Source organism: Panthera uncia, chromosome C2, assembly GCF_023721935.1.
Source record: "Panthera uncia isolate 11264 chromosome C2, Puncia_PCG_1.0, whole genome shotgun sequence".
In the NCBI taxonomy this organism is placed as follows: Eukaryota; Metazoa; Chordata; class Mammalia; order Carnivora; family Felidae; genus Panthera; species Panthera uncia.
In genome coordinates this window covers 147,757,823-147,783,893 of record NC_064810.1, presented here as the reverse complement: position 1 = coordinate 147,783,893, position 26,071 = coordinate 147,757,823, and the positions used below count along the sequence as shown (strand labels likewise).

Genomic DNA, 26,071 nt, shown 5'->3' with positions numbered 1-26,071 from the left:
CTGTCTTCCCCATGTGTGTTGCGTTAGGCGTGCATGCACACACGTGTGCACACACATACACGCCCACACGTACCACCTGTTCCCAGCGGCTATCCTACAATGCCGCAGACTGAGTGACTTCTAAACAACAGGAACGTATTTCTCACAGTCCTGGAGGCCGGGAAGGCCAAGATCAAGGCACGGGCAGACTTGGTGTCTGGCCAGGAGCCGCTTCCCAGCTCATAGACGGCTGGCTTCTCGCTGTGTCCTCACACGGTAGGAGAGGGGACGAAGCGCTCTAGGGTCTCATTTATAGTGACAGCATCCCGTTCATGAGGGCCCCGCCTCCCAAAGCCCCCCACCCGCAGGTAACATCACATCGGGGATTCGGTTTCAACATAGGACTTTTGTGGGGATATAGACTTTCAGTCCATAACAAACACTTCAGATGTCAAGTTGCAGTGGTAAGACTTTGGGGTGATTTTTTAAAAAAATCTTCTTTTACTTACATTTTTTTTTTTTTTGAGAGAGAGAAAGAGAGATTGAGAGCATGAGCTGGGGAGAGGGTCAGAGGGGGAGGGAGAGAGAGAATCTTAAGCGGGCTCCACGACCAGCACAGAGCCCAACGTGGGGCTCGAGTTCATGACTGTGACATCACGACCTGAGCTGAAATTAAGAGCTGGACACTTAACTGACTGAGCCACCCACCTGACCGAGACGCCCCTTTTGTTTTTATTTCAGTGCTTTTACGTTAATGCATGTACCTGGTTAAAAAAGAATTTAAGCAATATAAAATGATATGAAAGTTAAAGGATCTCATGCCCCCAGCAACATGCCAAGTCCCAATGCCCCAAGCAGTCACCTGTAAACATTCCTTGGGGTTACTGCTAAAATTCTAACTAACGTGTTGATCTTACCATTTCTTGATTCGTCAACTTTAGACTTTCATGCCTGGCCCACGTCCTTGCTACCTTTCCCCTCCCCCCAAAGTTTTATTAAAACCCGGTGACCTTTGTCACTTTACATGACATATTTAAACCGTGATTGTTGTCCATATATTCGAGAAGCCGGTCTGGACCCCACTGTGCAAGATGAGGAAGTTAGCCTCTGTGAGCCTTCTGTGTTGTTCCTGCCTCTCTCTGCATCCGGGCTTCCTTTCAGGCCAGCTGATGACTTGGTTTCGCCTTCAGCAAAAAATGCAAATGTCTTAACAGGGAGGGCCTTTCATGCTTTGTCTATAAATAGAGTGTGAAAAGTAAAATGGTGTTTTCATTATACATATAAAATTATAATGCATATATTATATATGTAATACAATATATACAATTTGCTATAGACCAAAGTCTTGTCGTGAAGTCTGCAGAGAGAAGGAAATGTGATCCTTGGCCACGAACCTGGGCCACAAGTCGTTTGCCTCTTTTCTTCTGCTTCGTTAGTTGGCAGAATCTGACGGCCATGAATGTGCTTCCTGATTAGACCGTCGCTTTCTAGAGCTGCTGTTTTAGTTTTGGTTTTGTTTTCCCTGGGGCTTCTAATTATCTCTCTTTATTCTTATTGCCAAAAGAAAGATGTGCCTCCTTCTTCAGCATCTCTCTGCATTCATTTGGCCTCTTAATCATGTGCTTATTGAATGGCCTGTTTGCACTGCCCGCCTTTCATACCTGCTGTGCAGCTGGCACCTGAGACTTCTGCCCATTGGATCCCTGCACTGACTCCCTCTTTCTAGAGAGCCGTGATTTCCTCTTTCTTAGATGGTTTTTTCACTCTCCTATGGTTTAAGAATTTTTTTCCTCCCAGAAAGCACATAAACTTTCTGAGCTCTTGCATGGCTGAAGATACCTTTATTGGGCCCTCCTCCGATGACAGTTTGAGCATAGAACTCTGAGTTCCTGTTAGTTCTTCTCTGGGCTTAGGAAACCCATGCTCCATTGTCTCCTTGCATTCGGTGTTATAGATTTCAAATGTTAATGTCATTCATATTTTTGTTCATTTGCAAAAATGCCCTTTTTTTCTGTCTGGAAGCCTTCAGAGCCTCATCTTTTTGAGGGTCTGAATCTTAGATGTGTGTAGGTAGGATTGTCTGCTGTATTTTGTTTGGTATTTAATTTATTCTGCTTGGCCTTTGGTAGACTCTTAACCTAAATACCTTTGCCTTTCTTAGCTTGGGCCCCTTTTATTCTGTTATATGTCTGATGTTTTTTCTTTCCTCTTCTCCCTTGCTGGAATCCTGTTAGATGCTGAGCCCACTGAATTGATCCTCATGTTCCTTTCTCCGATAAGTCCTATCTTTTTGACTTCTTGCTCTGCATTCGGGAAGATTTTACCAATCATAGGTTCTGTGTCCAAGAAACTATTATTGCCTGATTACTTACTTTTCACACCACGTAGTCTTGTTATATGGATGGGATACAGTGTCGTTTCAAATCACTGTTATTTATTAGAATGTTTAGAGCGATTTTCATTACCCTAGATTACCTTCATTTCTCTTTTTAAAAGTTCTCTCTTAGTTTCTCTTGGTCCTTCTTTCCCAATCCATTGGATTGTTTCAAATTTCTAGTGATCTCTGGTTGTCTATTCAATACTTTTTAACAAAGGACTTGGCTGATTAATAAAGATGACTAACATGGATAGGCTAGTATTCCCAGGAGACCTGTCCTTTGAACAGGGGGTGATGTGCTGACTGACAACTCCAAGTTTGTCGGCCAGGCCCATCTTCAGGTAGATGGACAGGATCTGGTGGGCAGGTGTTGGCGGGGGGGGGGGGGGGGGGGGGGCGCTCCTCCAAAGGTGCCCAAGGAAGGTTTCACTCCCAGGTGTGACCCTTGTATTCAAGCCCTAGTCTTCTTCAAGTAGATTGTCCAATTTTATTACAGGACTGTTTTCAGTTTGGGGCCTAAGGACAAAGCATCCCTGGACCAGTTGTCCATTTGATTAGGAATTGGGATGGAGACCGAGAGGCCTCACTGTTGTGTATGCAGCCATTAGATCAGCTTTCTGAATTCCTTCTCACAACCAGTGCTACTCTTGGCACAAGCCAGCTCCAAGTTGGACCCCTCGGTCCAGGAGGCCCAGATCCTGTACCTGTCTGGAGGACAGAATTCTCTCTTACGTTCATGCTATCATCCACTTTCAATTTTCCAGAAATATGTCAAAATCTCTGGTGTTTTGCTCTCACCCCTGTTCTTCGTTTGTGTAGATTTTTCCCTTTGGGTATCTTCTCCCATTTTACTGGCATCTGGGGAGGAAGAGTAGATACAGATGTGCTTGTTCATCCATTGAATTAGAGGCCTTTATGTTCGTTTCGCTTTTCTGAATTCTCTAAAGTGAGTATGTGTTATTACGTTCATAATAAAAGTAACAATAAAAGCTATTCTTGAAATGGAAGGGCCTTAGAAATATGTCATCAAGCGAAAAAGAGAAGCATCTTGGGGGCACCTGGGTGGCTCAGTCAGTTAAGCATCCGGCTCTTGGTTTTGGCTCAGGTCATGATCTCGCGGTTCGTGACTTTGAGCCCCTCATCAGGCTCTGTCCTGGTGGTGCAAGACCCTGCTTGGGATTCTCTCTCCCTCTCTCTATGCCCCTCCCCTGCTCGCTGTCTTGCTCTCTCTCAAAATAAATAAATAAACTTTAAAAAATTTTAAAAAGAGGGGCGCCCGGGGTGGCTCAGTCGGTTGGGCGTCCAGCTCCGGCTCAGGTCATGATCTCACGATCGTGCACAGGCTCTGTGCTGACAGCTCGGAACCTGGAGCCTGCGTTGGATTCTGTGTCTCCTCCGCTCTCTGCCCCTTCCCCGCTCAAGCTCTGTCTCTCAAATATAAATAAACTTTCTTAAAAATTTTTTTAAAAATTAAAAAAAGAGAGAAGCATCTTGTCAGTGTTCTGGACCCACCGTTCCAGCACTGCCCAAGAAACTGCTTTCCCTCCGTGCTCCCAGCTGAATGCATAAGTGGCTGGAGAATCTTGTCTCTCTCGTGCTTAGTGAGAGGTGTTGTCAGTGCAACAGGAGTATCACATACAAAGTCTGCTATTAAGCAGGTGTACCAGTCAGTGGCTTAAAATGGCCAGCATTTATCCACTTGCTGTTTGGATGGACTCAGGTGCATGCTTGCTCTCCTGGTCCTTCTTCAGGCCACTCATGCATCTCCAGTCAATTGTTTATTTGTTTAAAGAGAGACTGGCTTTAATAACAGCCAAGGTTTGGAGGAGGGGAGGAAAACGAACAAGGCGGAGGGCTCACAAAGAGACCGCTGGAAACATGCGTTTCTGTGCACAGTAATCGTGTCTGCGCCAGTCCCGGGGGCCCTGGGACTCGGTCACTGTGCCTGGAATCCAAAGCTGTGGCTTCACTGCCAGCCTCCTGGGCTGAGTGCTCGCTGCCCCTGGGGGTGAGACTGGTACTGTGGCTCTGGCTGTGGCTGCAGCTCCCCTGGCCACCCTCCGTCACTGCCACAGGCTGACCTGTGTCCTCATCACCAGAGTCAGCTGTTTCCTCTTCTGAATCCACACCGCTGCTGAATATCTCTTTGTCCGGGTGACCTGGACCTCATCCTCGCTGCTGTCCTCCTGGCTGCTATCACTCTTGTCACTCGCCAGGTCCCTGTCACCTTTTCCCTCGCTCACCTGTCTGAGATGGGCCGGTCATTGCCTGAGGCGGAAGGGGTGATTTGGGCCAAGTGTCCTTGGGCACCCCGAAGGCCAGCTTGGGCTTGCTCGCATGGTCACGGGGTGCAGGATCTCCAGGAGCGGCAAGAGAGGTCGCCGTAAGGCTCAAGATCTGCAGTGTCACACCCACCCATCTCCGCGGTCCAAACAAGTCACACACGCGCACCAGCCCAGACTCGAGAGTGGAGAAGGCAGCTCCACGTCTTGATGGAAGGAGCTGCGGAGTATCACGGCACCTTTGGCCACCCACCATTTTAATCACTCCGGTTTTTAATTCTGATTTTGTTTTCTAATTCTGTGTTTTCCGCAGGCTTCTGAGGACCCAGTCTCTGGAATGGTTCTACAATAACGTGAAGAGTCGCTTCAAACGCTTCGGCAGTGCTAAGGTCTTGAAGAACCTGTACAGGAAACACCGGCTGGAGAGCGGGGCGTGCTTCGATATTCTAGGTACGTGGGCGGTGCTCTGCTCTGGGAGTCTTTGCGGGGCTGGTGGGATGGAAGGAGGCCGGGCTGGGAGGCCCCTGACACCGGCCACACTCAACTGGGACCAAGAAAGTTGCTTAACTATCTGGCCCCAATGAGGATCAGAAGTAGGAGGCTAAATACCAAAGATTCTGTTAAGTTTGAGTTACCCCGTGCCAGCATCCCCACTGGGCTGTCGGATGTGCTGAGAAGACCAAAGTATTGGGGCCCCTGGGTGGCTCCGTCACTTAAGTGTCCGACCCTTGATTTTGGCTCAGGTCGTGATCTCACAGTTGGTGAGTTCGAGCCCTGAGTCGGGCTCTGTGCCCAAAGCATGGAGCCTGCTTGGGATTCTCTCTCTCTCTCTCTCTCTCTCTCTCTCTCTCTCTCTCTTTTTTCTGCCCCTCTCCCCCTTCAAAATAGTAAATAAATTAACATTTAAAAAAAAAGACCAAAGTATTTCTGCATGTTGTGGACATATTAATTCTAGATCCCTAGAAATCAAAGATTCTGGATCGTCTCCCCCTAACGATTAAAACATCAGAAAGTCCTCTTTGTTTGATCACATAGACTAGTCTATACTCTGAGGTATGCGCTCCACTCCCCTGCTCTCCTACTCCAAAATTCTACTCACACCAGTTCCAGAACTTGATGTGTTGGGAGAGTCAGGAAAGTACGGGCTTCTCTCCCAGGAAGCCTGAAGGACTAATTCTACCTTCGCTGTTTTTATACAGTTAAGACAACCAATGTAATTAGAATGAGAAATTATATTCTTCAGTTCTATTAGACCAGCCAGTAAAAAGAAATCGTTGTCAGAATATGAACAGCGTATCCTCCAAAAAAAGGCTCGTGTTTGTTGTTTTTTTTTTTCCTTCTATCTAAAGGCAGATTTTTTCCAACACTTTGCTGACGCAGGTAAATGCTTTTTATCCACGAGAAAGAGGGAAGGAAAAAAGATCTCATCCGTCTCATTCTGGAGCTTTTTCGCCGTCATTATTTTACATTGTTGTATTTTCAATAAAGTCTATGGCCATGTCTTATCTAAAAATATGCCAGCCACTGAGACAAGGGAGGAAAGCATTAAAGGACGCATTAAACACAGAGAATCATTAGGGCCTTTTGTGGTGGTTGCTAGACTCTATCTTTCAAACCGTTCAGGAAGCCTAAGCTAAGAGAGCAGCGCTGAAGGTTTGTACAGATTATTTTTATCTTCCCTTTGCTGGTTTTTCGAAAAACCTTTTCTCCAGGAATGGAGGCCAAAAAAGAAATAAAGCCTGAGAGGAATCCTGTTAACAGTCGTTTTTCAACCCAGAGAGATACCTCAGGAAGTTTCCAGAATATTATTGGCTCACTTGACTGCATCTCATCCTTTCTTTTCTCTCACGTACACCCCCAGGTCTGCTTGGTGTACCCCTATACCAGTCACCAAATTCAGACCTCCACTGCCTACTGCAAGACGAGGGGAAAAGCAAACATGTGGAGAATCCCGCCGAACAGACCACAAGTCTGCTCTCCTCCCCTGTCTCCCTCAGGCCCCAAGGGTGGCTCAGGCAGACATGTGTCCCAAGCGGGCCAGCTCAGGGCTTTGAAATTTTCACGTGCCACTTCCTGAGGAAAACCATCCACTGGGGGTAGCTGTCTGCCACCATAGAGGCAGATCTGGGTTCTGGGCCTTCCGGGATTCACCACTTCCTTCATCCGGGCCTTCAGGGAATGCTTTACACGCCTCTCTCCTGCTCAACCCTGTGAAGCAATAGCTTCATCACCTCTGTGTCCCCAAAGTGTGGCTCAACCCCTGGCACATCTTCTGTCCTCAGCGTGGCACTCGCTTAATCTTGAAAGCATTTTGTGGGTACCAAGACGCTTCGCTGAAGCATTCCAGCCAGTTGCCTTCATGATTCAGGGCGCCATTTAAACTAAGATTTCTGTTTAACAGAAGCGAAGACCAGGGGACAAGAAACGGTTTGTGAGATCATGTTCAAAGCTGATAAGCCGCCGTCATGAAACAATGGGATTTATTCTACACACCGCCTAGAAAATTCAGTCACGCCTCGAGCAGGGGGAGATCCCCCAGGGCACGCGTGGCCTCCCGGTTACGCCAAATGACTGGGGCGCCCTCACAATGAGCTCCCACCTATCACCCAGCACCCTTGCATTGTTGTTACCGGTCTTCCTCAATCCCGACCGTACTCAGTCCGGAATCACCTAGGGGGCTCTAAAACAGTGCACAGGGTCATCTTCCACGCTCAGCCACGTACTTCCGAATCTGTGGAGGTGAGCCCAGTACAGATACTTTGTAAAGCTCCATGGGGTATGTTAAGGCACAGCCGAGATGGAGAGCCCCAGAGAGCACCTGACCACAATTTGTGCAGCAGCATTCTTTTTTTTTTTTTTTTAATGTTTCTATTTATTTTTGAGACAGAGAGAGACAGAGCATGAGCAGGGGAGGGGCAGAGAGAGAGGGAGACACAGAATCTGAAGCAGGCGCCAGGCTCTGAGTGGTCAGCACAGAGCCCGATGCAGGGCTCGAACTCAGGGACTGTGAGATCATGACCTGAGCTGAAGTTGGATGCTTAACCGACTGAGCCACCCAGGCAGCCCTATGCAGCAAGCATCTAAATAAGATGGGCCCATCTTCAGCTCCAGCAAAGGGTACTCATTTTCAGAATCGTGATGGTCAGAACATAACATGCAATATCTACGGCACGCAAGGCATGTGCTCTGCTCCAGAACTCTCGGGGTGGAGCTCCTTGTACCTGTGAAACCTCTCCACCCCCAGGACCAGCGTAGTTGGCCTGAGCACCCTCAGTCCATTGAAAATTCAATGAGTTCGTAGAATCTTATGGGTCAGCCACCAGGTGCCCGCCCTGCACCCACGTCAGTCCTTCCGGCCCTCCCAAGCTAGGCTTACTCCTCCCACAGCCCGTATCAGGTGACCCGGATAGGCCAGGCCTACAAGGAGACCCATTAGTTCCATCAGATAGATCTAAGATGTATTCATTCCTTTAATAAACATGCAGCAAACATGTATTGAACACCTACTGTGTGCCCACCTGGTTTGAGTGACAAGACAGACAAGACCCTACCATCCCAGGGCCAGCAGGCCAGTTGGAGAAGTCAGATCATAAGTAAATAAATTTTTTAAAAATATAGTGTCCAGTGGTAACGAGTGCTCGCCTGATTCATCCGATAGATTGAGCGTGACATTTTTAATGGTTACCCTAGAGAGAAGCGGCACTACGTGAAATGATAAATGTAGTCGTTATTAATGTACTTAATCTCTAGACAGTTGGATAAATGACATACGCGTTTATTGGATAAATAAACGTTTATTGGATAAATACGCGTTTATGGGATAAATAAAATGGGAGAAATAAGCCCTGCCTTTTTATTCATGAACACTGTATATCTATTTTGGATGTGATTCCTGTAAAGGTCTATAACATCCTTCATCTGGGATTTGACTGACAAACGTGGTCTTCTGAAAATGCTGAGCCGTGTGAAATCAGAGGTTCCTGCAACTCACGAAAGATAGGATGACCTGGTGTGACTGCCACATCAGTGCTTTCCAGAACAGTTCAGCCGCTTTCTGCCATTCCTAAATAACACTGAAAGATCCCACCTGTGAATTTAAAGGGACACGGGGGGAGAGATGCTGTACTAGAAGGTTCAAAATCATGCGGAGCAAGAGCTTGCCCTCTGGGCAGCTCATTCTCCCCAAGATATTTCTAGATCTTCTCTCTGCTCATTCCCCCCTCCACCCTCCCCCATTCTCTCGGCAGATGACCGCACCTTCTCCTTCACAGGGCAGGTAGTATGCACCCCTACACTGGATCCTGTCACCTTCCGGGAAGGTCTCAAGGTCATGCATCCCTTCCTTCTTGCTAAGCCAGCCTCTCTCTTAACTGGTTCCTTCCTATTGATCTGTAAACATGCCCGAGTCTCTCTGTTTCCCAGACCGTTCCTGGTCTGCACATCCCCCCACTTGCCGCCCTGCCTCAGTGCTCTTCCCAGTAGGTGGCGGAGACCCTCAACCGAGAGCACACTGCACTCAGGGCCTCCACTCCCTGCCTTTCCTCACTGCCCCCACCAAGCCGTTCTCCCGATGGCAGCCAGAGCACACTTGGACGTGCAAATCTGACCAGATCACCTCCATGGAAGCTTCACTGGCTATTCATGTGGCTGTTGGAATAAAGATCAAAAAATAAAGATACGGTCACCATGCCCTGTGTGGTCTGGGTCTCCAAGCCCAGCCACACTGCCTCCTGTTTAGGTCCTCAGATGCACCTGCTACCCCCACCGCCTTCCCTGTGCACGCTGTTTGCCCGCCTGCCCACCACCCCTCTGCCTGGTGACTCACTGTCCCTGTTAGACACGTCCACCATACTATGAAGCACCCAATCAGGGCACTTAACGTATCTATAATTTTACATTGACTTACATAAATCTTTGATTGATGAATTCTTTCCCACTAGACTATCCAATTGGTCAGGGCAGCAAGGATTTCTGGCTTTGCTCACCAGTATACCCTAACACCCAGCCCAGAGCCAGGCTCCTAGTTAGTAGGTGCTTGTGGACTCTTGGCCGGATGGATGAATGAATACTGGCTGTAGCCACGCCACAGTGAAATATTTGCACTAAGATCTGTAGCTTAGGGTCTGCAGAGATGACATCTTAAAGCCTTACATCGTAAGTGAAGACACTGAGGCCCAGAAAGACAAAGCCACATCTTCAGGGTCACAGAGCTAGAATAAATGGACTTCATATATATTATGAAAGGCTGGGCAAAAAACACAAACACGGAGAATGATATATGGTCAGACTGAGTCGCCATGACAGGCTACCCACTAATGGCTTGTTTCGTGAAGGTAGCCGGCTATTAAACCTGCCTCAAATACCTATAGCATTTACCCCTGGATTTCCCACATGGGAGCCCCCCTAACAGCCATCCAAGAAAGCACAGGGTGTATTATAAGCACTGGAGGCCTGTTGCTTAGTTTGACATAGCATTACTGGCATTTGCCCCGTTTTGAGCTAAGGCACATAGACCCATATTTATTTTCTGGGTTCCATCAGTGTTCCCACCAACATCCAATCCAATCCATTTTTCTTGAGCCACCCACTGTTAGGTGCTATCTTGGGTACCAGGGATGTAATATCCAGTGACTTTAAAAGAGTCCCATCATCGCCATCTTCAGAGATCTCATTTGGTGAATGAACACATATCATAAAAATCCCCAACTTGGAAAAGGGCTTTAAAAAGGGCTTAGCCAACTGCTCTGCCCGGCCTGGATTAAGATTAGGATTGTGTGTTCGATTCAAAGAAGACCAGAGGAGAGGCAGCGGGCCTTCAAAGATCAGATGCCAGGGGGTTGACCTTGGCTATCTCTGGGCTTGTTCCACGTGGACTCCCTTCTACAGAAGAGAAGGGTGATAGTTAAATCATTAGCTAAAGGCAGCTGTGTGGGTCAGTGCCACAGACCGCAGCTAAAGACCAAACCCACAGGGTCTCATCACCGTCACGAGCTCTTGAGATTTCTCTTTCTTCTAGTAAGGAAGCCGAGCGTCCGAGAGGTTAAGTCACAGACTCAAGGTCACATGGCTAGTAATTTGCAGGTCCAGGAATCAACCTTTCATGTCTCTGACTTCGATCTGTTGTTCTGTTTTTGACTCCACGCTGCCTCCAAAGAAGGTACCGGAAGAAAACTAGGGTAGGCAGCAATGTAACACCACAAATCACTGTGAGAAGAAAAGGGTGACTGGTCCAAAACTGTAGCATTATTATAAAACCCAGAGGTTCCCTAAACCTGTTTGCAAAGCTGACTTAATCAGAGTGGGTACGGGTGACCTGCCAGTTCTGTGACCGTGCACCTGTGCTCCCTGGGGACCTGTGATAATCCTATTCTCTGTCCCGCTTTCCCCCTCCCTGTAGGAGGAAGCTTTTTCGAGGCAAACCTGGAGAATGAAGGAAGTGTGTCAGGCAGTGATTCAACATTTTATAGACAGTCTGAAGGTGAGTTTGCCTAAGAGTTTATAGCTAACGGGAAGTTGGAGGGCTAGGAACACCTTCAGACCCCGTCAGGGTCTCCCAGTTGCACTGTAACCGCTGGACACAACTGCTTGTGGCTGTGTGTGAGTCTCCACGGGCATTCTTGTTGTTGCCATTTGTGTGACTCCATCGTCGAAATTGGTGAGTATACGCCAGGCGTGGCCTAAAGAAACGCATCTGCTACCCCACCCCTGGGTACCTCACATCACCTGGTGAGTCAGAGCTCCAATACCATCTTCCGGAGTTGGAATATAATAATGAATACACCCGCGTAGCTCATATTAAAATATTCTTACAGGGGTGCCTGGGTGGCTTCGTAAGTTGAACGTCTAACTCTCGGTTTTGGCTCAGGTCATGATCTCACAGTCCGTGAGCTCGAGCCCCGCATCCGGCTCTGTGCTGACAATGCGGAGCCTGCTGGGGATTCTCTCTCTCCCTCTCTCTCTCTCTGCTTCTCTCTCTCTCAAAATAAATAGATAAACATTTAAAAATAATAATAAAATAAAAATATTCTTATAAAGAATGTGTCATTTCCTGATTCACTTCTCCTTTTTTTATACCAATATAATAGTCCCCTTAGAGCACAAGTTAAAAGCCAAACAAACTTCCGGTTTCAAATAAAACCTTCTCCACTATTTCACCTCCTTCTCCTGAGCGCTGGACCTTGAGAGCCTCCTGAGTCCCCGGCTTCTGGCGCCCTACAGCTGCTCTCCGTTCTCTCCTTTGGGTGCCTTCCCAGGAAGGTCCCATCCTCCTCCATCCTTGCTGCCTGGAACCTCTCCACAGGGTACCTTACACCCCTGGGCCCCCCGTGCACCTCCATTCACTGCCGAGGCTGCAATGCCCGGCACTCATTTCAGCCCAGAGATCTAAACTCACATTTCCAAAGCTTGATTATTAAGCCTTGTAAATCCTACAGTGATCTGAACCTCAGCCCATCCTAATCAAGGTCCTCAGCCGCCTAGCTCCACCGGCAAGAGTTCCCTTTCCCTCAGCCCCCCTCCCTGCTACTTCGCCCCAGCCACTCAAGTGACAAGTTCCTGTCAGCTCTGTTTCCAATTCTGTCCTTCAATTTCTATCCTGATATTCTGACATCCATGGCCTGAGCACCTCTTGCCCACAATTCCCTGGTATTGATATTGCCTTCGGTGACCGTTCATATCCACCAGGGTCCTCCAGAGAAGCAGAACCAGTGGGACATACACACACACACACACACACACACACAGATTCATTTTATTTTATTTTATTTTATTTTATTTTATTTTATTTTATTTTAGGGACTTGGCTCACACACAGTTGTGGGGCCTGGTAAGCCTGAAGTCTACAGTGTAGGTCAGTAGCTGGGAGACTCAGACAGAAGTCCATGCTTCAGTCTTGAGACAGGCTTTCTTCTCTCAGAAACCTCAGTTGGTACCCTTAAGGCCTTTGCTCTCAACAGCTTGGATGACGCCCACCCACGTTACCTAAAGGGCAGTGCCCTTCGCTTCAAGTCAACTACTGTAGATGCTAACCACATCCACAAAATACCTTCATAACCCCAGTTTGATTACATAACTGGGTACAGTAGCCTAGCCAGGTTGATGCCTATAACTGACCATCCCGTTGTCTGCTGGCCTTCTGAGCTTAGGTCAGTCTGCCTCTGGCTTCTTCTCCTTCCTCTACACCCCCCAACAGTCTTTCCCTCTGTGGCACCGATCTGAACTTCACTTTCAAGCTAAACCATCTTCAGTGCTCCATTTCCTCCTCCTCTGGAAGTCACGACCGCAGCATCCAGAGCCTTTGGGTTATGGCTCCAGGCTCGTACTTGTGCGGGACCTGTGGAGCTGGGTAATGATCCCCGCCACCCAGAAGCACACAGGACCGTGGACTTGGTTTGTCCCTCAAGGCATCATGGGGCCCCTCACAGAACCAGCAAGAGCTTACAAGCACTTCTTCTCTGACAAATATATTGGCTAGTATCTTGAAGAAGAGACATGGGAAATCCAGTGTCTTCCAGGGAGTACTTGGTGTCCTGACAACCTCAATTTTGTAGCCTGTTCGTGTGGAGACATTAGGGAAAATACATGTTCAGTCGGGCACCCTGAGGTGCGCAGAGCCTCGACCTGGGTCGCCCCGATGCGGGTGTCTTGTGACTATCATCATAGTCCGCTTACAATGGACCCGTCAGCCGGCTGGATCGCTCTGAGCTTAACCGGCTTGGCTTTAGAGATTTACTCATGTCTGCCAGATGCCAATCTGGGTCCACGTTTGTGTCTTTAGGAGCCTAAGAAGCTTGAATTAAGTTTTTTTGATTGATTAATGAGTGAGTTGATGTATTTACACCTAGTCTCGCTCTACAAAGGATTTGAGGCAGCTTTCAGGAGGTTTGCATGTGTTAAATAATGCATGAGGAGGAGATTATAAATGGAAACAGGAAGTTGAAATCCGGGCAAAGAAGACATAGGCACGCAGCCCTTGCAGACCTGTGTTCTTGTGCCTGGTGTGAATCAGGTTTCTGGGCTGAACTAAGAGAGGGATGATAGAAATTCGCACTTTCAAGTAAGAAGAAGAAATCTAGCTTCTGGGGAAGCAGAACTCTTCCAATCACTTAGATCCAAAAAGAATTTGGTTGGGGCACCCAAGTGGCTCACTTGGTTGAGGGTCTGACTCTTGATTTAGTGTCAGGTCACCCCCCAGGGTTCCAGGACCAAGCCCTACATTGGACTCCATGTCTCTCTCTCTCTCCAAAATAAAAAAAAAAAAATTAAAGAATTTTGTCACCTTGCAAAAGTCCTTTGACATGGGGACATTTCTATCCACCTGTCACCATTTGCAAACAATATGCCATTTGCAAAAAATACGCTTGCTAAAAATAACGATAGCATTAGACTTTAAATCATGTTAGCTTGTATTTGTCTCGCTTTTGCGGTTAAAATCGAGGGCTTTGGAGACAGTCTGGATCCCAACTTCATCTCTCTTCCTGTCTCCCTGAGTTACCTTGGCCAAGTTGCTTGACCTCTCTATGCTTCAGTTCTCTTGTCTGTCAGATGGCACCTACTCAGTGGATTCTTGTAGAGATTAACTGTGGGCCATGGATGTGACACTCAGTCTGGGGCCAGCAGGTGGTTGAGCTCGGTGAACTTGGTCAGAGTTGTTAGTGATAGACTTGGTTTAGAAGAACCAGTATTTCCTTACATGGAGTCCCTCTGTGCAGTTATCCGTAAGCCACTCTGTGTGTCGGGAGCCATGCTCAGTGTTAGGGCACAAGAGGGACCGTGTGATCCAGTCGTGCTCTCTGAGAATGACCTGTGCGGGGAGGGACAGTCTTTCTGGCCCCACGGGAAGGAACTGCAGAACCTCAGATGGACATCCAGCCAAGGTGGGTAGACAGAAGGGATCTGGACAGGAGGATTTTCAGAGGAGGAACGCTTGGGCCCAGGCTTGGGGTCCCCAGAAACCAGCTCAGTTTCAGAGCAGGGACCAGAGGAAGGAAGCCCAAGATATGGGGATCATAAAGGGAGAGATAATAACTCTGCAGCAATTCTGTTGTGGCTGGAGTTGAGGGTGAGTGGGAACCACTAGGGGCCAGGGTGAACAGTGGGGAACTTCTCACCGGGCCCCTGCAAGACTTAAACAGAAGCAGTAAAGTGGAACCATCATTTTACTTGTCTTTCCCTTTCCGAAAGTGGTCTGTGTTCTGTTTCCTGTCTAGGACACAGCATGATGGACACATTGGCTGTCGCCCTGCGGGTGGCTGAAGAGGCCATCGAGGAGGCAATTTCCAAAGCAGAAGCCTATGGGGACAGTCTGGTACGACGCCCTTCTCCTCCCTGGGGGGAGGTGCGGGTCAAGGTCCTGGCCGCCAGGACAAAGTATAGGTTCTCAGCAAACCGGCCTCATGGTGTCTGTCCTTGACTAGGGCCGGGCCCACCCTGCCTCTGCCTCTGTGGTCAGAACTCCCAAGAAAGTGATTGCCGGGTCCCCCGACCCACCCACAGCATGCGGCCCTTCTCTTCCCTCCTTCTGCAGGACAAGCAGAATGAGGCCAGTTACCTGCGGGACCACAAGGAGGAGCTGACGGACGAACTGGCCACGACCGTCCTGCAGAAGGTAGGTAGACCCTGGCCTCCCGCACTGCAGTTCGTCACCCTGGCCCAGACCAGGGCCTCTGGCCGGCTGAGGCGCACCTGTGGGTACCGTTGCTGCCTTGGGCGCTGTTTCTGTGCCTTGTCACTCTCCCCTCTTGTGCTCTGGGGGCCAGTGCAAAAGGATTTGCATTGCCCGGCAAAACGTAAGCAGAGGGGTCGAATATGGTTGCCTTTATGGATGGAGCTAGTGGGTGGGGAGCCAGGAACTCAGCCCGGAGCAGGTTACTCACTGTCTTCCTGTTCCCTGGGCCTCCCACGAGTGTGTGTGTGCACGCGCATGCGTGTGTATACGTGTGTCCTCTTCTCACACCTCTCAAATAGTCTCTTGCCGAAGAAAACCTGCAGTCACCCCCTGCTACCTCTATGCCCTAAACTGTCCCTTACACGGTGTGTCAGTTAATTACTGTTGAGAAGCCAGCCACCCCAAAACTCTGTGCCTCTGAGCGGGATTATTTCTGTGTTCCACAGGCAATTCTCTGACGCCACAGGGGTGTTCTTCAATTCAATTCAATTCAATGCAATTCAATTCAGTTCAATTCAATTCCATTCAATTCTGACACTGTCTACTCAGAGTTAGCACAGACCTCACAAGCCAAGGGCTCAGCCCCACTAGAGTGCCCCCACTCCAGATACCAGTGAAGTTTCAGGTACGCCCAAGTGACAGCACTCCTGTCCAGCCTACTACTCATTCAGGGATTCCCATGACTGCCCTCAGGTCGGATGATTTTCATAAAACTCGGCAAAGCGCTATACTTCCAATTACTGGTTTGTCATAAAGGAGACAAATGAACAGCCAGATGAAGAGATACATAGGGTAACAAGGCCTGTGTAGGAGGGGTGTGCAGACCTCCATGCCCTCTCCGCCCGCCACACTCACTCCCAGCACATCAGTGCGTGCACCAGTCGGGCGCATAGAGTTCCTCCCTCGCCCCGAGGGAGGCTGAAGGTGGGGCTGAAAGTCCCATGGTTCACATGGTTGGCTTTTCTGGCCACCAGCCTCCATCTGTATAGTGGTCTGGCTCATCACCTCTTAGCCTAACGACGACGCTCCAAGCTTTGTGCCGGGAACCAGGGTCAAAGACCACACATACGTTTCATCATACCGCAGTCTCTTTCTCACACGTGCATCTGCAGTGACCGCACCTCGAGCTCTGGGTTGGGATCTAGTCCGTGCAATGTGTTCATTCTGGGGCCGGACTGAAGGCACGTCAGCTACACAGCCAGGACAGAAGCACAGGAGAGCAAGAGGAAGCAGTGGTGTGGACGAGGGCCCAGGCTCCGCCCTGACACCTGTCGCTACCCACTCCCTCCTCACCCGTCATTGGCCAAAGCAAGGCGCACAGTCAGCCACAGCCAAGGTGGGAAGTATATTCTCCCTGTCCTGGGAGCGATGAGGAGTCACCCAACAAAGGACTGCGTGCGGGGAGCGATGAGCACGTTCGGTCGTCCTTTTGGGTCACAAAAATCCATGTCCCTGATGCCGTGCACACTCACTCCACCCAGAGACCCCCAAGCGTCTCATCCCACCCACAGCTCAAAGTACGTTCAACCCAGATTCGGCTGCTTCTAAGCTGGAGACCTACGAACCAAGCAAACAAGTCACGGGTCGAACACACTCTGTGGGGTGTGTACCAGACAGCTGGTACAGGACTCTGGAGATGGGGGTACGCCTTCATCCGGCCCTGGTCTGCCCGAGGGCGTGGTGAACATCAGTTCATCACTCCCCCTGGCTCTCGGCCTCCCGCTTTCTCATCCTGTCTGGTCTACAAAGACATTGAAGGATACACTTAGATCAGTGGCTCAGCCGTTCTCTCAGCTGCTTCCTGCCTACAGAGGTTGGGAGCCCAGACACCAGTGTATAAATGGACTCATTATATCCAAATGGCTGTGCCCCACGTAGCAAGCGGTACAAATGAGCAGAAGCCTTCCCTGACGGCTCTTGGTACCTGCCCGCTTCACAGACTCTGCCAGCGCTTCCTGAAACCAGAATTTATAGCCAGAGACTCTGGGTTTGAGGTGCAGCTCCAGTATTCATGAGCTCTGTGGCCTTAACTGATGACTTAACCTCGCCGAGCCCGTTTCCTCATCTGTAAAATGGGAAGAGTTATAGAACATAGCCCTGAGAATTATTTCGATGATTAAATGAGATAGACCATATACAGTGCCTGAAACAGCCTGGCATGTGCTGGCCCTTAATAAATAGAAGTTGTCAGCATCACAAAAGGATTACTTACAAACCGCAAAGTGCTGTAGAATGTTTAGGGCTGTAGTTGTGTCGTTTTTACCCTAAGGCAGATCTGAAACGGGCTGGTACTCTGTTGAAACTAAGCCCTTAAATGTGGCTGAAAGAAAGTGGCTAAAAAAATCCCAGAGGTGGCCCCTTGCTCCACCCAGCACCCAAAGGCCTTGCCAGTAACTTGCCCCCTTGTGTCACCCACTTCCTCCCCAGATCATAAGAAAACAGAAGAACAAAGGCGAGCAGCAAATGGGAGAAGAGCCAGAGTGGTCACAGCCCCAGAGCTGCAGTGCAGAGGCCGCTGATGAGGGGACCGCAGCCCCCCCCGGGAGGCCCCCGAGCTCCCTCCACCCTCTGGGTGAGTCCCAGGCCCCCCCTCCCATGCAGATGTCCTGCATCAGGCACAGGTCAGAGCCGTTGTCCCCATGGACGTGGGGCTGCCACGCCCAACCATCTGTAGTTGACTGGTGTGCCAAGGGTTCCTGAAGGGGGGACGGGGTGAGGAACAGAGAAAGTGTGGGGGTGGTGGCTGGGAGGGGACAGAGGGAGGAAACACAGTCGGGCTCCTAAGGAATATGGAGGCGGGTTTTTACACAGAGACCAATTTAGGAAGAACAAAGGTGTCAGTAAGCATGCTCCTTCTGGAAAGAGTTGTACTGACCCTGTGAAAAGAACACCTGTATGAGGGCCACGTGTGTCCTTACAACTTCCGCCCCTTGCCTTAGCGGACCTGAGAGGTGACCGTGAGAAAATTGCCGCCAAAGTGGCCACGGCCACATCTGGACACGGCTGGGAAGTCGGGAAGGAAGGGGCTCCGGCCTTTCTGCCTGTCACCTTGAAATTAAGCCAAGGGCCGAATCACAAAGCACGGTGGCCTTCCTGGGACCCAAGGGTCTGGGCCTGCTGATGTCTCTGTAAAATCCTTCACTGGTTTAAGCGGCCCCACGGGGGACACGGGGGCTGCTGGGAAGGACGGAGGCTAAGGCTGCAGAGCCGGGCCTTCCGGGTGGAGATTCAGCCCGAAACACAGGGACTGGTAGGCAGGGCTCGTGTTCTAGAAGCTGTCGGCGCCCACGGACCTGGCAGGGGGAAGGGACCGGGCAGCACACAGGCGCTGTGCCGAACTGGGCAGTCGGACGTGGGAAGAGCGATGCCAAGCCTGTACCCTGCCCCTCCTTGGGGTCAAGGGTCGAGAAAAGGGCGTGCACACCAGCTGCGTGGTCGGCGTGCAACTCCAGAAGTGATGCTCCGTGGCCTCACCCGCACTGATCCTCCCCACGGCCTCACCACCACCAGATGCACGGGGGGTGACGAGAGGCACCTTGATGGCTTTGTCAGAGCTTTAACGTCATTGATTTATTGGCAGAACCTTCCCTTGCCAACATGCTGTCAGCTTGACTGCTGTTCGTTGTGTGTGCTCCTCCACAGAATAAGTAGGAGACCCGATCCCAGCCCTCCGGGACTCAATAGCCTGGTTGGCAAAGCAGGACCGGGATACGAGTCAGTCCACGGTAATAGGCACTCGGTTGAAAGGTTGAGACCAGAGATGGATTTGGGGTTCAGAGAAGGGAGAGGCACACGACCTTCACATAGCCTGTCATTCAGATGTTTTGCTAAGTGATCCCTGCCCTCGTGGGCTCAGGCTGCATGCATAGTGTCACCCTGCTTTCCGGGGGTCTTTCTGAAGGAAACTCGAAGAGTCAGGTTTGGGGGTCTCCAGGAGGTGCAGATCTCCACAGCACCCCAGACCTGGCCGCGAGCTGAGGGGTCAGAGGCAAGCCCAGGGGGCTTGGGCGCTCTGCCTCTGGCACTTCTGGGCATGAGAGTCTGGAGTTGCCCTTAACCGTGACCTCGAGCAGCTGTTTAGTAACTGTCTGTAAAATAGAGATAATAAGAGAAATACAAGGGGACAAACTCTAGTCATTGTCGTCAAGAGGGGCCAAGAAGATGGCAGGAACAGAGTACTGAGGCAGGTGAAAGCTTGGCTAGGAGGCCGGTCAGGGAAAGCCCTTCCTAGGAGGTCACCTGAGACTCAGGTTTGAGAGACTTGGGAGCAGTGAGAGGAAGAGCATTCCCGCAGAAGGAACAGCATGCACGGAGGCTCAGAGCAGGAAGGAACTTAATGTGTTCAAGGAATAGACTAGAACAGTAACTAAATGAGACGTGGCTACTGGCCACTTTGCATGGAGATGGCATTCCCCAAATGATAGATATTGTTCTTCTTCTTATCACCTTATTTCTACATTTCAGAACTGAGGCCACAGTATCATCAAGGGACCTCTGCGAGTTGCGAGCTGAACCCGCTGTGCTTTGGTCAGCTAGGGCAGCAGCTGTCAGTGGGTCACTGATCTGCCTGCTCTGATTCACAGTCCCCCCACCCCGTTCCCCCCCAGCCCAGCCCCTGCCTCGTGTCCTCCCGGGTGCCCTCTCCCCACCCCTCCCCCTGCAGCCAGAAGGCATCATCTTGCTTCTCTGCCGCTGTCTCAGCTCACCCACTGGATGCCTCTGGCCACTCACTGCATGTTGGGCCATCCTGTTTTTTCTTCATGGGAGGCCGGAAGCTCCCCTCCCCCACCCTGACCCCGTGCTGCTTCCCCAGGGCAGGGGAGAGACTCACTCCCCGGAAACACACTCCTCCAACGCTCCCTGGTCACGTCAGTTGCCCGCAGCTCTGCACAGTAACTAACAGATGCAGACAGACTTGGGAGTCATCATAGAAAACGTAACTAATAAATAGCAGTAATTGAGGGATTGTCGGACATCTATAGGAATAGCATATGGTCAATAGTTTTCCCTAACGTAGGCTTTAAACTCACAGGGTATTCCCACGTATTATTTCATTCGATTCACGCCAGAGCACTCATTATAACCCCCATTTTACAGGGCGGTAAACTGAGGCCTACCTAGTCTGAGCCACTGGAACGAAGTTGGGGGAGGAGGCAGGACCAGAATCCGGGTCTCCTGGCTCTGAGCATTTCCTCTGCTCTGCCCTGCTCCCGTCCCCTGGCTCATTGGATATGAACTGCCTGTTTCCCCGCCAGATGTTCCGGGGGACCCCCCGTGTTCACAGCGCAGCCTAGAAATGATATTCCTGTCCCCTCACAGAGACTGGAGACACTCTGCGTGTCACCAGACACGTGGGACGGTGGGCACTGGAATGAGCCAGAACGCAGCGGCCCCACCTTTCCGCAGCGGGGCGACAAAGTGCTTCACGCACACCCCCCAGTCAAGCACTGGCCGAAAGCAGCCCTGAAGCTTCCCGGGGGGGCCCCCTGCTCAGCCCCTCGGCCGGCTGGAGAGACTCTAGTCCACCCGGGACGCAGGCACGCGGCGGGCACAGGTCAGAGTCGCACGGGACTCCCGTTGCTACGTCAAAGCTTCTCAGGGGTCCTTTTCTCACCAGAAAGTCTGTCTTGCCCAACGCCTGACCTCTGCACAGCACAATTGTCATTTTGGCTTCCACCATCAAGGCAGACAAAGCTGACGCATTTCTTACTTACTTTTCCTGAGGCAAATGGCAGAATATGATTTGTTTCCAGATTTCGACATAGACCAAGGCCTAATGGAAGTCCTCTCAGATCGAGTACCTCTTGAATCTCTTTGATGCAGTGCTTTGCAAGCTGTGTCCACCTAACCCAGGGCTTGCATCCACCTGTGGGAGAGGGGGTGGGAGGGGGTCCTTGAGGCTGTAGTTTGGGAACACCCCATAAAGGACATTGTTACACCTTCTTGCATAACACTTTAACCACCCAGGTCATAGGGCTTGGCAGGAGTGTGGGCACCTTACCGAGGGGATAAGATCATGAGCTGGCTGCTATCACTGACAACTTCATCTTTAATTTTGATGGGGGGTTTTAAAATTATTTTTAGTGTTTTATTTATTTTTGTGTGAGAGAGAGAGAGAGAGAGAGAGAGACAGAGTGCAAGCGGGGAAGAGGCAGAAAGCGAGGGAAACACGGAATCCGAAGCAGGCTCCAGGCTCCGAGCTGCCAGCCAGGAGCCCGACGCGGGGCTCGAACTCACGAACTGTGAGATCATGACTTAAGCGGAAGTTGGACGCTTCAGCGACTGAGCCACCCAGGTGCCCCATGAATTTTGATGTTTGATCAAAGAAGTCCTCTGCTGGCCTCTCCCTGTGAGTTGTGCCCATACTGTGATTTGCAATATGTAAACAGCATATTTTTGTCAACAACATCAGGCAGAGAGACATGAATGCTTCGTCTTTCTCCAACCACATTGTACTCATGGGAGCAGCCCCAAACAGAGCAGCCTGAATCTGGAAGTGAAGGGAAATCCAGCATGCAGCCGGGTCCCTGGCACAGCCTGTTCCACATAGCGGCCACTAGCGTCAGCCCCCGGTTGTCACTGGTCACGTATGTTCTGGCGTTGGGCCAGCTCAGCATCAGGCACGTGGCAGGGGTTTCTCGGATACAGGGCCGTGGCCACCTGATGGCAGGATGTTGATCTGTGGGGACTCAGTCATGGCCCGGACTTGAGCGCTTCCCCTCTGGCTTCCGGGATACCCGTGAAGGAAGGAGAACATGTGGATTAAGGTCTCAGCAGAACGCTGTGATCCACACCCTCGCGAACAACCATTTGTAGCCCCTGGTTTGGTTTAAAGACAGCAGTGTGATTAGAGCTTTGCAAAAACGTCTGGAAGGAGAGCCTGTGCCTTACCCAGCCCTCGGTGATAAGAACCCTTCGAGTCTTGATTAGCTGGCTGTTCGGAAAGGCATAAGCCAAGTTCTGGCTGTGCGGGGACAGAGAAGCCTGCATCCCTCCTCTGCCTGAGTTGCCGTCTCATTTGGCTGCAGCCACATTAACAAACTAACAGGACAAGCTGGCCGGCCGAGGCCCCCAAGACGGCCTGCAGGACAGGGCAGGGCCCCTTCCAGTGCCCCTGACCCACCACTTTCCACCATGTTTCATGCCTTCCTCCCTCTGTCCCTGTCTCTGGCCTGTTGCCTTCCTCTCTTGCCTTCAGACTTCCATGTGACGCTACACCTGGGGCTTAACCCCTGGATAGACCGCAGCCTGACTTCCCTTGGTCAGGACCCCAAGCCCTTTCCCTCTGAGCGGCACCATGGCAGGGCCAGCCTGGGGCCTCAGGCGGTGACACACCCAGCGGACGAGGGTCAGCTTCTCCAAATGCTTGCCCTTGAGGGCTAAGCTGGTGCTTTCTGCCGGCCCCTGGCCTGCACTTGGCCCCACTCCCCTGCCGTGAAAGAGTCTGTGCCAGCACCACATCCGGAGTGAGAGCCTAAGGGAGACTTACCGTGGCCAAGACCACCACATTGCACAGCCATTCACCTAGAACCCGGGCTGAGCGGCAACCCCTGGGTTGTGCAGCCTGGTGACTGCTGATGAGGCCGTGTGGGGAGGGGACAGCAGTGCATACGGGTTAAGAAGCAGGCATTCGTTTGCCCACCTCAGGGTTCTCTTACCCCTCACCATGAGGCAGGGATGCACGTATTATTGAACCCATTTTATAGATAAGTAAACTGAGGCTAACGCTTTACCATAAACTGCCTGAGGTCCCACAGCCTGTGGTTGGTGGGGCTGGGAGATGAACACCTTTCTCCTGTTCCAAAGCCTTTGATCTAGCTTCTTCCTCTATAGAATGAGATCAGCAGACTCAGTGACCTCCAAGTCCTGGGGCTGTGCTCTCCAATATGGTGGCCACAAGACCCAAGTGACCGTTGAAATTTAAATTAGTTAAAATGAAACAAAGCTTAAAACCCAGTTCTTCTGTCACACTGGCCACATTTCCAGTGCTCAGCAGCACCTCTGGCTGGCGGCTACAATATTGGGCAGCCCAGATGCAGAACATTTCCATCACTCCAGAAAGTGTTATTGCACAACATTGGTCCAGGGTTTTAGAAAAAGAGGAAGTGATAAACAGAGGAAGAGATAACCAGAGGAAGTGATAAACAGGAAGAGATAAACAGAGGAGGTGATAAACAGGAAGTGATAAACAGAGGAAGAGATAAACAGAGGAAGTGATAAACAGGAAGAGATAAACAGAGGAGGTGATAAACAGGAAGTGATAAACAGAGGAAGTGATAAACAGGAAATGATAAACAGGATAAACAGGAAGTGATAAACAGGAAGAGATAAACAGGAAGTGATAAATGGAGTGGTAAATGGAGGAAGTGATAAACAGGAAGAGATAAACAGATGAAGTGATAAACAGCAGTGATAGAGGAGGTGATAAACAGAGGAGGTGATAAACAGGAAGTGATAAACAGGAAGAGATAAACAGAGGAAGAGATAAACAGAGGAGGTGATAAACAGGAAGTGATAAACAGAGGAAGTGATAAACAGGGAGTGATAAACGGAGGAAGTGGTAAACAGGAAGAAATAAATAGATGAAGTGATAAACAGAGGGCATAAATGCAGAACTATGCCTGGTCACTGGCCAGAGCCCGGACATGAAGCAGTGGGCCAAGTCTTGGTTCTCGGGGACTTCGTGGAAGTTGGTCGTCCCCACCTCCCCACCTGCTGTTCCCACCCTGGATGCTCATCTGCGTCACCCGCCAGAGCCCCGCTCCAGCGGTTCTGACTCATGGGGTCTGGAGTGGAGCCTGGGCCTCAGTGTACTTGACCCAGATCTGCCCAGGTGAGGCCAACAGGCTTAAGGACAGCCTCTTTCTATCCCAGGAGGACTCCCTGACCTCCGGACCGTGGACGGCCCTGACCGTCTGCGTGACCTCAGTGCCCCATTGACCTGGCCCCCTCTGGCTCAGGGAATAACTATGCAGAATCCCAGACAGTGCAGGCCCTGTGACTTTCGCTGATCTGCAACCACACTGAGCCCATCCCCAGGCAGACAGGAGCTCTCGTCCCTTCTCTTGAAAAAAGTTGACTGTGATTCTCTTTTTAATTTCCTCCCTTATTGTGTGGTTCCCTGCCAGGAGGGGGGTCAGTGCCACCCAGCTTTCCAAGCCTTAAGGTGCAATATCCTAAAACTGCAGGGGTTGTAATCCATTTAAGGCCTGTCTCTTTGGGCGTGTATATACACAAAATTGCTTTAGTAATAATTTGATGATCCTACCGATAATAACGATGGCAACAGCAAGCGCCAGTCTCTTAGGATGTGCCCGGTGACCAAGAGGCACCTCTCTGTCCCTTCTCTATTCCTCCCTATTCTTCTCAGCCTTTCCTCTTGTGTTTCGGTCCCTTCCTCCCTCATATTTGCTCTCTCCTCTGAGGGACTCCAGTATAGACCTAAAGTATTTCTCATCAGTTATGATTACCAGATTGAATTTAGTATCTATGCCTGACCCTAAAACTCCAAAGCAAAAGCTTGGTCTCAGTTGTTATTCATACAGGCGCCACTGTTGATCCCTTGGCCCCCAAACGCCTGATACTAAAATCATTCTCTCCCTGTGGCGCGGCCTCCGTGAGAGCAAAGGCCACTGGGGAGCCATGGTCAGGGCCTCAGGGAGCCTGCCCCGTTGATAGCCCTAGCCACCATCGCAACAGCATACCCTTCCAAGGGCTGTGGGCAGCACATGATGCAAAGGAAGCTGTAACAGAGGTAATTCGTGGTCCTGCTGCGTGTTTCGCCCAGAGCAACAGAGCCAGCTGGTTCAAGTGGCAAATCCCGCCGGGCTGGAGCATATTAGCCAGGAGCTCATTGTTCCCAGGCTTCCGGCACAGGCTTCACACAGCATGGAAGAGCATCAGCCTGGAACCAGACAGACCCGAGCTCAGGCCCTGCCTCTGCCCCCTGACCAACGATGTGCTTGGGTAAATTAGCCCACCCCGGCCTCAGTTTCCTCGTGCTTGTTTCCTCGTTGTCCGGGCTAGGTGGCAGAGCTTAATAAACACTCTTGTTTTGACTGATATTCATCGAGTGCTTTTGAGGTGCCAGGCCTGACGCTGATCCCTTTACATGAGGAAACTGAGGCGTAGAACAGCTGAGGCTCCACCCAGGATCCCACACAGCAGGAGGAGAAGCTGGCACGGACCCCCTGCCTAACATGCCCCATTAGTTAGTGCCTGAAGAGTTGAGGCAGGCCTGTTTCCAAGCTCAGGTTCTCAAGTTCATCCCTGCGAGGCTTTGCTGGCTTTGCAAGCCTCATATTCCTGGACCGTCGATTCCACCAACCATTCTGGCCCCTCCTTGCAATGCACGTGCAGATGCTAACTCAGGTCAACCCTTCCTGACATCACCAGCCCTGTTTCTTCCATGGACGCTAGGGCGGGTAAGAGAAAGGAAAGGGAAGAGAAGCAGAGGTCATGGGTAGGAACGAAAAAGTGGCACAAAGGTCCAGCCAGGGTAATGAGCAAGTAAATGACTCAAGTAATCCCATCACTTCCCAGGAGCCAGAGGTTGAACTAACTGGTGAGTAAAAGCATTATCGTGGCGCCATCTGCTGGACCATGTGCTAATTGCAATGAATTTGTGGCAAAACCAGATCTGGGTCTCAGAACTGGGGTTTTTGCACCCTGGCTGGAGACCTGGCCAGCAGCATCCTGAGACCTGTAGAAGCCAGATCTTGAGGTCTTCTGTGACTGTCAGGATATAGTTCTTTTCTAGTGTGAAAG

General features: G+C 50.6%; 1 protein-coding gene across 1 annotated transcript in view; it reads left to right on the top strand.

The window, feature by feature from the left end:
• Positions 1–26,071, top strand: part of MYRIP (myosin VIIA and Rab interacting protein) — a 317,497-nt gene that overhangs the window by 213,816 nt on the left and 77,610 nt on the right. Inside the window, 6 exon segments of the mRNA XM_049628960.1 lie at positions 4,952–5,088; positions 11,036–11,116; positions 14,847–14,944; positions 15,164–15,244; positions 17,732–17,839; positions 17,841–17,876. Of these exon segments, the coding sequence (XP_049484917.1) occupies positions 4,952–5,088; positions 11,036–11,116; positions 14,847–14,944; positions 15,164–15,244; positions 17,732–17,839; positions 17,841–17,876 (541 nt within the window).